Source organism: Pan paniscus, chromosome 5 (assembly GCF_029289425.2).
Source record: "Pan paniscus chromosome 5, NHGRI_mPanPan1-v2.0_pri, whole genome shotgun sequence".
In the NCBI taxonomy this organism is placed as follows: Eukaryota; Metazoa; Chordata; class Mammalia; order Primates; family Hominidae; genus Pan; species Pan paniscus.
Window position 1 is genome coordinate 130,770,710 of NC_073254.2, and position 13,468 is coordinate 130,784,177.

The 13,468-nt window shown below is 41.2% G+C and overlaps 1 protein-coding gene across 10 annotated transcripts in view; it reads right to left on the minus strand.

Moving 5' to 3' along the window:
• The window catches only part of CDK19 (cyclin dependent kinase 19), a 206,037-nt gene that overhangs the window by 151,261 nt on the left and 41,308 nt on the right, over window positions 1-13,468 (minus strand). For 5 of the 10 annotated variants that reach the window (XM_055114056.2, XM_057302576.2, XM_034962702.3 and 2 more), the window contains exon 2: window positions 12,351-12,412. The exons of the other annotated variants lie outside the window; for them this stretch is intronic. In XM_055114056.2, the coding sequence (XP_054970031.1) occupies window positions 12,351-12,412 (62 nt within the window). The remainder of the gene's footprint in view (window positions 1-12,350; window positions 12,413-13,468) is intronic. 10 annotated transcript variants of the gene reach the window in all.

A 13,468-nucleotide genomic window follows, 5' to 3' on the forward strand; every position in this document is an offset into this window, starting at 1 on the left:
TGGGCAAGTTTTAAATAAGTTGAGAAGACTGTGGTATTGTGCAAACCAAGACGTCCAAAAGGCGTCTGGACACACGTATAGTTTAGACAGGAGATGTGGACTAGAGATAGAGATGTGAAAGTATTTAGAAATTGAAGTCATGAGACTAGGAGAAAAGAATCCTGAAAAACATCATTTAAGGATGTTTTTCATTTAAATTTCATTTAAGGATGCTCAGTGGTTTACCAATTATTTTACTTTACTTTTGTCTTTCCAACTAAATACTAAGTTCATTGAAAGCAATGATGCCTCCTACAAGCCTCTGTAACTCCACAGCTTTTCACATATTTATGGGTATTTGTGAGGTACTTAACCAACTGAGATATGGAGAAGGGATAAATAAAATACACTTGACACTAGGAAAATCCTTTTCTTAGGATTCTTTTGATCTTCCATTTTCCCCCCAGGCTTTTGCTCCCTCAATTACTGCTGCCCTGACTGTGCTAATCCAATGGAAAAAGATGAATTTGGGGACTGATAACTCTGGAGTTATGCAAAGGTTCTGTGATCTACTTTCTCATACCCAATACCCCATAAGCAAATTAGGGAAAAATTATTTTGTTTAAGAGAAAAATGGAGAAGAAGGATCCTCATTGAAAATAAAAGACAAAATTTGTTCTAGTGTATTTTACTGCCACAGTAGAAATTTGTATACTGTCAATCACAAAATATTCACTGTTTTTGGCCCTCCATCTTCTTCTCACTGATTGATCTCCCTGATCTCTCTTTCCTCCTATTCCTCCTATCAGACAAGATTAAGCTTTCCAGAAATTTTGTGAACACCCTAGCCTGAGGTCAAAGCTCTCTTCTCTGCATTCACCAAGCATGTGTATGCACTATACAAGTAGCATTCATCATATACCACTTTGTATGGTAACTTTTCCATAGTGTGTGACATAAAGAACTTGGGCTATGGACTTATATACCTCATATACCTATCCCACTAAGTCACACAGCGAATAGGTTACTTATACCTTCATATTATCAGTTTTTGCACCTGTAAATTAAGAATATTTACCTTATTCAATAGCTTTGAAGATAAATGAGATAAGGCAGAATAGGTAAAGCACCTAGCACAGTGTCCAGCACCTATTATAGGTTCATGAATATCAGTTCCTCCAACAAAATTGTAAACCTTTTAGGGACTATGGAAGAAGTTCACACATAGACATTTCAATTAGAATACTTGGGAAGAGATACAGGAATATGAGTTTTTGACAAATACATATCAGTAAAAATGGAACACAGCACTTGAAATTATTCTTATATGAATAATAAGTTTCCAGAGAGGAAGTATCATTATCATGTGTATCTTTGTAGCCAATGTAATACCTTGGAGCTAACAATCAAATATTTGATGCATTGATTAACCGATTAGATGACTGACTTCACTGGCTATCTGCCTTTTCAAATAAGATAGAGGTTTACAGTAAGAGTCTAGAATTAGGTTTTACATTCAACAGGGCATTGTAGTACATATTGGGCACTACAAGGCTTGCAACAATATACTGAGGTATAGTCTTTGCCCTCCAGAAGTTCAGAATAGAGAAACTAAAGAAAATAGAAGGTATTATATATTAAAACTGCCTGAATCCCATAATTTAAAAAACTTTTATGACCATCCATTTAATCCCATCTTTCTCATAAAAGTTAAGGCAAAGTGAAGGAATGGAGGGGAAGAGAATGGAGTGCTCCTATGATCTGATATAAGCAGTACTTGATAATTTTTATACTACCAAATATAGAATAATATATTGAGATTATTATAATTCGTGGAGAGAAACTAAACACGTTCCCCCTAAAATCAGGAACAAAGCAAAGATGTCTGCTCTCACCACTCTTATTATGTTTTTTTTTTTTTTTTTTTGAGAAGGAGTCTTGCTCTATCACCAGGCTGGAGTGCAGTGGTGCGATCTCAACTCACTGCAGCCTCCGCCTCCCAGGTTCAAGCGATTCTCCTGCCTCAGCCTCCCGAGTAGCTGGGATTACAGGCATAAGCCACCACACCCTGCTAATTTTGTATTTTTAGTACAGAAGGGGTTTCTCCATGTTGGTCAGGCTGGTCTCAAACTCCCAACCTCAGGTGAACCGCCCGCCTCGGACTCCCAAAGTGCTGGGATTACTGGCATGAGCCGCCACGCCCAGCCTGCTCTCACCACTCTTAATCAACATAGACTGCAAGTCTTAGCTAATATAAGACAAGAAAAGGAAATAAGAGGTATACAGATTGGAAAGGAAAAAATAAACTTTGTTCACGGACGACATAATTGTCTATGAAGAAAATCCCAAAGAATCAACAAAAAAGAACTCCTGGAACTAATAAACAATTATAGCAAGATTGCAGGGTACAAGATTAATATAAAAAGTCAATTGTTTTATTATATACCAGCAATAAAAAATTGCAGTTGGAAATTACAAATACAATACCATTCACATTAGCAACCCAAAAAAGAAATATTAGGTATAAATCTAACAAAAGTATAAAATATATATAAGGAAAACTTAAACTACAAAACTGTGATAAAAGAAATCAAAAAAGATCTAAATAAGTGGAGAGATATTCCACATATAAGTCTAAGAAGACTCAATATTGTCAAGAGCTCAATTCTTTCTAACTTAATCTATAGATACAACATAATCCCAAACAAAATCCCAGCCAATTGTTTTGTGGACATTGACAAACTGATTCTAAAGCTCATGGGGAAAGACAAAAGACCCAGAATAACCAATGCAATATTGAAGGAGAAGAACAAAGTTGGAAGACTGATACTACCCAACTTCAAGACTTATTATAAAGCCACAGTAATCAAGACAGTGTGATATTGGTGACAGAAAAGACAAATAGATCAATGGAACAGAATAGAGAGCTCAGAAATAGACTCACACAAATATACTCACATGTTCGTTGACAAAGGAACAAGGAACAGCAATGGAGAAAGAAGTTGTTTCAACATACAGTGCTAGTTCTAGCACTGGACAACTGGACGTGCATATGCTAAAAAAAAGAATCTAGACACAGACCTTACACCCTGCACAAAAATTAACTCAAAATGGACTGCTGACTTAATATAAAATGGAAAACTATAAAATTTTTAGAGAAGGCCGGACACAGTGGCTCACGCCTCCAATCCCAGTACTTTGGGAGGCCGAGGCAGGTGGATCACCTGAGGTTGGAAGTTCAAGACCACCCTGGCCAACATAGCAAAACCTCATCTCTACTAAAAATACAAAAATTTGCTGGGCGTGATGGCAGGCACCTGTAACCCCAGCTACTCAGGAGGCTGAGGGAGGAGAATTGCTTGAACTCAGGAGTCAGAGGTTGCAGTGAGCCAAGATCGTGCCACTGTACACAAGCCTGAGCAACAGAGCAAAACTCCATCTCAAAAATAAATAAATAAATAAAAATTTTAGGGGATAACATAGAAGAAAACCTAGATGACCTTGGGTTTACAGTACTAAAACACAATTCATTTTTTTTTTTTAATTTGGGAAGTGGGACTTGACTAAAATGAAAAACTTAGGCTCTGTGAAAGGCACTTTAAAGAAAATAAAAAGAGCCAGGCATGGTGGCTCATGCCTATAATCTCAACACTTTGGAAGGCTGAAGTGGGAGAATTGCTTGAATCCAGGAGTTTGAGACCAGCCTAGGCAACATAGCAGGACCACGTCTCTACAAAAAATTAAAAATTTTTGACATTTTAGGAAGAAGGATCACTTGAGCCCTGGAGGTTGAGGCTGCAATTAGCTATGATCACACCACTGCACTCCAGCCTGGGTGACAAAGTGAGAATCCATATCAACGAAAAGAAGAGAACAGGTCAGACGCGGTGGCTCACGCCTGTAATTCCAGCACTTTGGGAGGCCGAGGCGGGTGGATCACGAGGTCAGGAGTTTGAGACCATCCTGCCCAACAACATGGTGAAACCCCATCTCTACTAAAAATACAAAAACTTAGCTGGGTGTGGTGGCACGTGCCTGTAGTCCCAGCTACTTGGGAGGCTGAGGCAGGAGAATTGCTTGAACCCGGGAGGCGGAGGCTGCAGTGAGTCAAGATCACACCACTGCACTCCAGCCTGGTGATACAGCAAGACTCCATCTCAAAAAAAAAAAAAAAAAGACAAGGAGGGGAGGGGAAGGGAATATTATATATATAAATATAACATGGGGAGAATTGAACAATTTAACACCCAAATCCAATTAAAAAATAGGTAAATGATCTGAATAGACATTTCTCAAGGAAAGATATACAAATGATGAACAGGTATATGAAAAATGTTCAACATCACTCATTATCAGAGAAATGCAAAACCCCAATGATATATATCATCTCACACCAGTTTAAAATGGCTATTATCAAAAAGAGAAAATAACAAATGTTGGCAAGGAGGCAGAGAAAGGGGAACTCTTATATACTGTTGGTGAGAATGTAAATTAATACAGCCATTATGGAAAACAGTATGAACATTCCTCAAAAAACTGAAAATAGAAATACCATATGATCCAGCAATCCCACTACTTGGTATATATCCAAAGGAAAGAGAATCAGTATGTCAAAGAGATAGCTGCACTCCTATGTTTATTGCAGCACTATTCACAATACTGAAGATAAGGAATCAACCTAAACATCCTTCAAGAGATGAATGGATAAAGAAAATGTGGCATATATATAATGGAAAATTATTCAGCTACAAATGAATGAAATCCTGTCATTTGCAGGCCAGGCATGGTGGCTCACACCTGTAATCCCAGCACTTTGGGAGGCCAAGGCAGACGGATCACTTGACATCAGGGGTGCAGGACCACCCTGGCCAATGTGGTGAAACCCCATCTCTACTAAAAATACAAAAGAAATTATCTGGGTGTGGTGGCAGGCCCCTGTAATCCAAGCTACTCAGGAAGCTGAGGCAGGAGAATTCTTTGAAACCGGGAGGCAGAGGTTCCAGTGAGCCCAGATTACACCACTGGACTCCACCCTGGGCAACAGAGCGAGACTCTGTCTCAAAAAAAAGAAAGAAAAAAGAAATCCTGTCATTTGCGCATCATTGACCCTGCAGGGCATTATTTTAAGTAAAATATGCAATGTACAGAAAGACAAATACCACATTTTCACTTATGTGTAGGAGTACAAAAAGTTGATCCTACCTAGTGCAATGGCTCATGCCTGTAATCGCAGCACTTTGGGAGGCTAAGGCAGAAGACTGCTTGAGCCCAGGAGTTCCAGACCAGCCTGGGCAATATAGTGAGACCCTGTCTCTAAGAAAATAAACAAATAAGGCTGGGCATGGTGGCTCGCGCCTGTAATCACAGCACTTTGGGAGGCCGAGGTGGGCAGATCACCGAGGTCAGGAGTTCGAGATCAGCCTGGCCAACATGGTGAAACCTTGTCTCTACTAAAAATTCCAAAATAAGCTGGGCATTGCGGTGCGTGTCTCTAGTCCCAGTTACTCGGGAGGCTGAGACAAGAGAATCATTTGAACCAGAAGGTGGAGGTTGCAGTGAGCCAAGATTGTGCCACTGCACTCCAGCCTGGGCGACAGAGTGAGACTCTGCCTCAAAAATAAATAAATAAATAAATAAATAGGAAAAAAAAAAAAGTTAACCTCATGGAAGTACCAAGTAGAACAGTGGTTACCAGAGGTTGGGAAGGGCCAGGGGATGGGGAGAAAAGGAGAGGCTGGTTAACAGGTACAAAATCACAGATAGGAGGAATAAGTTCTGGTGTTCCATAGCACAGAAGAGTGACTATAGTTAATAATAATTGGCCAGGTGCAGTGGCTCAAGCCTGTAAACCCAGCACTTTGGGAGGCTGAGGTGGGCAGATGACCTGAGGTCAGGAGTTCGAGACCAGCCTGGCCAAAAACCTCCACCTCCCAGGTTCAAGCAATTCTCTCACTTCAGCCTCCCAAGTAACTGGGACTACAGGCATACGTCACCATGCCTGGCTAATTTTTTGTATTTTTAGTAGAGATAGGGCTTCACCATGTTGGCCAGGCTGGTCTTGAACTCCTGACCTCAGGTGATCCGCGCTCCTCAGCCTCCCAAAGTGCTGGGATTACTGGTGTGAGCCACAGCACCCAGCCAAGAAGAGAGAATTTTGAATGTTCCCAACACAAATAAATGATAAATGTTTGAGGTGATGAATATGCTAATTATCCTGATTTGATCATTACACATTGTATACATGTACTGGAGTATCACATGTAACCCCATAAATATGTAAAATCATTATATATCAATTAAAAATATTTTTTAAATTTGGGAAGTTAGACTTGAGTAAAACTAAAACTTTTGCTTTGTGAAAGATATTTTCAAGAAGGCAAAAATACAAGCCATTGACTGGGAGAAAATAATTGCAAAACAAATATCTGATAAAGAAGTGGTATCAGAAATAAACAAAGAACTCTTAAAACTCAACAATAAGAAAACAGACAGCCCTCCTTTCTTGAGAGGAGCTCTGAAAAGAAAACAAAAAGAAAAAGAAAACCAACAACTCAATTAAAAAATAAGCAAAAGATCTGAACAGACACCTCACCAAAGAAGAAATGCAGATGGGAAATAGGACACATGAAAAGATGCTCAACTCTCATGTCATTAGAGGTTGCAAATTAAAACACACCACTGTACACCCATTAGCATGGCTAAAATCCAAAACACTGACAACATCAAATGCTGACAAGGATGTGGAGCAATAGGAATGCTCGTTCATTGCTGGTGGGAATGCAAAGTAGTACAGCCACTTTGGAAGACAGTTTGGCAGTTTCTTACAAAACTAAACATGTTCATGCCATGTGATCCAGCAATTGCACTCCTTGGTATTTACCCAAAGAAGATGAAAACATGTCTAAAGAAAAACCTGCATACAAATGTTTATAGCAGCTTTACTCATAATTGCCAAAAGCTGGAAGCAACCAAGATATCCTTCAGTAGGTGAATGGATAAACTTGATATGTCCAGAAATAGAACATTATTCAGCACTAAAAAGAAATGAGCTATCAAGCCATGACAAGACATAGAGGATTCTCAAATGCATATTACAAAGTGCAAGAAGCCAACCTGAAAAAGCTACATACTCAACTCTATGACATTTTGGAAAAGGCAAAACTGTAGAGACAGAAAAAGATCAGTGGTTGTCAGGGGCTTGCAGGGAGGGAACCAGGGATGAAAAGGTGTAGCACAGGTGATGTTTAGGGCAGTGAGCTACTCTGTATGATACTGTAATGGTTAAATACATATCATTACACATTTATCAAAACCCATAGAATATACCTAATGTGTAGAGAGCAAACCCAAATGAAGGCCAGGCATGGTGGCTCAAGCCTGTAACCCTAGCACTTTGGGGGTCCAAGGCAGGTGGATCACCTGAGGTCAGGAGTTTGAGACCAGCCTGGCCAACATGACGAAACCCCATCTCTACTAAAAATACAGAAAAATTAGCCTGGCATGGTGGCACGTGCCTGTAGTCTCAGCTACTCAGGAGGCTGAGGCAGGAGAATTGCTTGAACCCTGGAGGCAGAGGTTGCAGTAAGCCAAGATTGTACCACTACATTCCAGACTGGGTGACAGAGAGACTCCGTCTCAAAAAAAAAAAAAAAAAAAAAAAAAAAAAACCCTAATGTAAACTATGAACTTTAGTTAACAATAATGCAACGATACTGAATTATTGATTTTAACAAATGTGTCTCAGTAAAGCAAGATGTTAATAATAGGGAAAATTGGCCAGGCACCGTGGCTCACACCTGTAATCTCAGCACTTTGGGAGGCCGAGGCAGGTGGATCATCTGAGGTCCAGAGTTCGAGACCAGCCTGGCCACCATGGTGAAACCCTGTCTCTACTAAAAATACAAAAATTAGCCGGGCATAGTGGTACATGCCTGTAATCCCAGCTACTAGGGAGGCTGAGGCAGGAGAATCGCTTGAACCCGGGAGCTGGAGGTTGCAGTGAGCTGAGATGGCACCACTGCACTCTAGCCTGGGTGAGAGAGCGAGATTCCATCTCAAAAAAAAAAAAAATAATAATAATAATAATAATAATAGGGAAAACTGGGGAGCAGGGGGTGGTATATGGGAACTCTACTTTCTACTCCAGGTTTTCTGTAAACCTAAAACTGCTCAAGAAAATAGTCAATTAATTTTTTTAATATTTTCATAACCATCCATTTAATCTCATCTTTCTCATAGAAACTGAGTTGGAGTTGGGAGCTGGGTGAGGAGTATTCCTATGTCTTGATACAGATACTCTATTGAGATTCTCAACTGGTAGCAAAATACACCACAGTCAGATTAGCTAAACAAATATAAGAATGCATAATTCAACAGTGATGAAAATGGCCAACTAGCCTGCAAATGTATGAAAGGCTTTAAATTGCTTCCAACCTATTATTGGTAAAGAGAAAATATCCTCAAAATAGCCACTGAAAAAAGTAAAATAAAGGCAAAAAGGTTTGGGAAGTAAAATTGTAGCTTACACCAATAAACAGCCTGAAATTCACCTATCTCTTCTAGTTAAGAAAAATAGCTTCTCTGAATAGGAGGAAGTGAAAGAATAGTGAAACTTGGTTCATTGTAAAATGGTGTGCTCCTGTGTTGGGCACACAGTAGAGATTTCATAAATACATACTATCCAACTTCACATAAGGTGTATATCCTAAATATATGATATAATATGCCGCTACTTTGTATTAGTCCGTTTTCATGCTGCTGATAAAGACATACCCGAGATTGGGAAGAAAAAGAGGTTTAATTGGACTTACAGTTCCACATGGCTGGGGAGGCCTCAGAATCATAGCAGGAGGCGAAAGGCACTTCTTACATGGTGGCAGCAAGAGAAAATGAGAAGGATGCAAAAGCAGAAACCCCTGATAAAACCGTCAGATCTCATGAGACTTATTCACTACCACAAGAATAGTATGGGGGAAACTGCTCCCATGATTCAAATTGTCTCCCACTGGCTCCATCTCACAACATGTGGGAATTATGGCTGTAGAATTCAAGATGAGATTTGGGTGGGGACACAGAGCCGAACCATATCATTCCACTCCTGACCCCTCCAAATCTCATGTCCTCACATTTCAAAACCAATCATGCCTTCCCAAGAGTCCCCCAAAGTCTTAACTCATTTCAGCATTAACCCAAAAGTCCACAGTCCAAAGTCTCATCCAAGACAAGGTAAGTCCCTTCCACCTATGAGCCTGTAAAATCAAAAGCAAGCTAGTCACTTCCTAGATACAATGGGGTACAGGAATTGGGTAAATACAGGCATTCCAAAGGGAGGAACTGGCCAAAACAAACGGGTTACAGGCCCATGCAAATCCGAAACCCAGCAGAGCAGTCAAATTTTAAAGCTCCAAAATGATCTCCTTTGACTCGAGGTCTCACATCCAGGTCACACTGATGTGAGAAGTGGGTTCCCATGGTCTTGGGCAGCTCCAACCCTGTGGCTTTGCAGGGTATAGCCCCCCTCCTGGCTACTTTCACGGGCTGGTGTTGAGTGTCTGCAGCTTTTCCAGGTGCATGGTGCAAGCTGTCAGTGGATCTACCATTCTGGGGTCTGGAGGTCTTCTCACAGCTTCACTAGCCTGTGCCCCACTAGGGGCTCTGTGTGGGGGCTCCAACCCCACATTTCCCTTCTGCACTGCCCTAACAGAGGTTCTCCATGAGGGCCTCGCCCCTGCAGCAAACTTTTGCCTCAGCATCCAGCATTTCCATACATCTTCTGAAATCTAGATGGAGGTTCCCAAACCTCAGTTCTTGACTTCTGTGCACCCACAGGCTCAACACCACATGGAACCTGCCAAGGCTTGGGGCTTCCACCCTCTGAAGCAACAGCCTGAACTGCACTTTGGCCACTTTTAGTCACAGCTGGAGTGACTGGGATGCAGGGCACCAAGTCCCTAGACTTCATACAGCACAGGGACCCCTAGCCCAGCCCACAAAACCATTTTCTCCTAGGCCTCCAGGCCTGTGATGGGAGAGGCTGCCTTGAAGATCTCTGACATGCTCTGGAGACATTTTCCCCATTGTCTTGGGAATTAACATTCTGCTCCTCGTTACTTATGCAAATTTTTACAGCTGGCTCCCATTTTCTGGGTTTTTCTTTTCCATAACATTGTCAGGCTGCAAATTTTCCAACCTCTTATGCTCTGCTTCCCTTGTAAAACTGAATGCCTTTAACAACATCCAAGTCACCTCTCGAATGCTTTGCTGCTTAGAAATTTCTTCCGCCAGATACCCTAAATCATCTTTCTCAAGTTCAAAGTTCCACAAATCTCTAGAGTAGGGGCAAAATGCCACCAGTCTCTTTGCTAAAACATAACAAGAGTCACCTTTGCTCCAGTTCCCAACAAGTTCCTCATCTCCATTTGAGACCACCTCAGCCTGGACCTTGTCCTTATCACTATCAGCATTTTGGGCAAAGCCACTCAACAAGTCTCTAGGAAGTTCCAAACTTCGCCACATTTTCCTATCTTCTTCTGAGCCCTTCAAACTGTTCCAACCTCTGCCAAAGTCACTTCCACATTTTCAGGTATCTTTTAAGCAGCGCCCCACTCTACTGGTACCAACTTACTATATTAGTCCGTTTTCACGCTGTTAATAAAGACATACCTGAGATTGGGAAGAAAAAGAGGTTTAATTGGACTTACAGTTCCACACGGCTGGGGAGGCCTCAGTATTACAGCGGGAGGCAAAAGGCACTTCTTACATGGCAGCAGCAAGAGAAAATGAGAAGGATCCAAAAACGGAAACCCCTGATAAAACCATCAGATCTCATGAGACTTATTCACTACCATGAGAGCAGTAGGGGGGAAACCGCCCCCTTAATTCAAATTATCTCCCACCGAGTCCCTCCCACAACACGTGGGAATTATGGGAGTACAATTCAAGACGAGGAGATATGGGTGGGGACACAGAGCCAAACCATATCACACTTACTTGGTATCTAAACAACTATAATTTCCAGAAGCCCCTAAGAAAACCACTCCTCTGATTCCCATTCAGAATCTATCTAAAAACTAGTCACATTACTAACTTTATGTCTAAGAGTACATTGTTAGCTGCTATAGATCTCTTTCTAAAAAAAAAAAACAAAACTGCCAAGGCAGGAGGGTTGTTTGAGGCCACAAGTTCCAGACCAGCCTGGGCAATAAAGCAAGACCCTGTCTCTACAAATAACTTAAAAAGTAGTCAGGTGTGGTGGCGTGAGCCTGTGGTCCCAGCTACTTGGGAGGCTGAAGTGGGAGGATTGCTTAGGCCTGGGAGGTCAAAGCCACAATGAGTTGTGATGGCACCACTGCACTCAAGGCTGGGAAATAGTGAGTCCCTGTCCCAAAAAAAAAAAAAAAAGAGAGAGAGACTCATTAAGAAGGTCTCCATAGCAGGGCGTGGTGGCCAATGCCTATAATCTTAGCACTTCGGGAGGCTAAGGCGGGCAGATCGCTTGAGCCCAGGGGCTCAAGGCCAGCCTGGGCAACATGGGGAAACCCCATCTCTTAAAAAAAAAAAAAAAGGTCTCTATAAAAACATATTTTACAAGTGTGTGGGATGAGAACTAACTACAGGCAGATCACGAGGTCAAGAGATCAAGACCATCCTGGCCAACATGGTGAAACCCCATCTCTAATAAAAATACAAAAATTAGCTGGGCGTGATGGTGCGTGTCTGTAGTTCCAGCTACTTGGGAGGCTGAGGCAGGAGAATCACTTGAACCCAGGAGGTGGAGGTTGCAGTGAGCCAAGATCGCACCACTGCACTCCAGCCTGGCAACAGAGCGAGACACTGTCTCAAAAAAAAAAAAAAAACAAGTTATCAAGAGACAGGTAACTAGCATATTGGAAACTAACATTTCTGGCAAATGGGACCTATAGCATGAATGCGTATCTTCCAGTCATGAGTCATGGATTAGGCTGCCCCTCTATTGTGAAGCAATTTTTCAGTAAAAGGAGCAGCATATGAATTATGACTTGGACAAGTTCCCACGAAGAAATCAGAGTAAAGCTAGGTCTGAGAAAATTACATGGTATATAGCATACATTATACTAATGCTGTTTTCCTACTCACTCCTACTATTTCTTAATGGCAAAGAAGTGAAATTTAGAGTCTTTAGTTCTATCTAAATGTTACTTTTTTTAATGAATTTTAGTAATACTGAATACAATTGTACGGGTATTATCTTGGTTTTAAATTTTATGAAAGTGAATCATTTAATGCATCATTATAAATTACTTAGTGATTACACTTGTGAAAAGCTCTCACCTGTCACATACCCACCCCAGCACACACACACAATGACACCAGAAGGCAATACTCTGCTTTACCTTCTGCTGAAAAGTCTGCTACCTCCAACGCTTGAGGTCCATACACGAAGCCCTCCTGGAATCTATGAACACAGCAGAGGCAAAAGGCAGAGAAGTTTATGTAGATTTAAAGTTACACTGCCCAAAACATAAAATGCCAAATGCCTATCACAAGTCTACATATCTGCCAAGGAACTCAGATTTTAGATTTGACAATGAGCATATCAACAATATATAGGTAACATTCACAATTAATTATATATAATGCAGCTTATTGTATGAAAAGACCAAAAGTTGAGCCTTAACTAATTATATTCTTACCAAAAGAACCAATTTATACTATTGGAAAAACTAATGCAGCAATAAAGTATGAATTTATATACACTGAAAGTAACAATTCAACTTTTTAAATTATGTGAGAGCCAATACATATGCAGTAGTCCCCCCTTATCCATGGGGAATACGTTCCAAGACCCCCAGTAGCTGCCTGAAATCTGGGATAGTACCAGACACCCTATACACACTGTTTTTTAATCTAATAACTAAAATGGCTACTAAGTGACAGGTAGTGTCTACAGCATAGATATACTGGACAAAGGGATGATTCATGTCCCCAAAGGGACAGAGGAGGACAGTGCTGGACAGCACAAGATTTCATCACACTACTCAAAATGGGTACAATTTGAAACACGAAATCTTTATTTCTGGAATTTTCCATTTAATATTTTCAGACCACAAGTCAGTAACTAAAACAGCAGAAAGCAAAACCACAGATAAAGGGACAATTATATAAAGAATATAAAACAAATTAAAGGCTGGGCACAGTGTGTCATGCCTGTAATCCCATCACTTTGGGAAGCCAAGGCCGGTGGATTGCTTGTGCTCAGGAGTTCAAGACCAGCATGGACAACAGGGCGAACCCCATCTCTACTAAAAATACAAAAACTAGCTGGACATGGCAGTGCACACCTGTAGTCCCAGCTACTTGGGAGGCTGAGGTGGGAGGATCACCTGAGTCCAGGAGGTTGGGGCTGTAGTGAGTCCTGATCACACCACTACACTCCAGCCTGGGCGACAGAGCAAGACCCTATTTCAAAAGAAATACAAAATAGGCTGGGTGCGGTGGCTCACACCTGTAA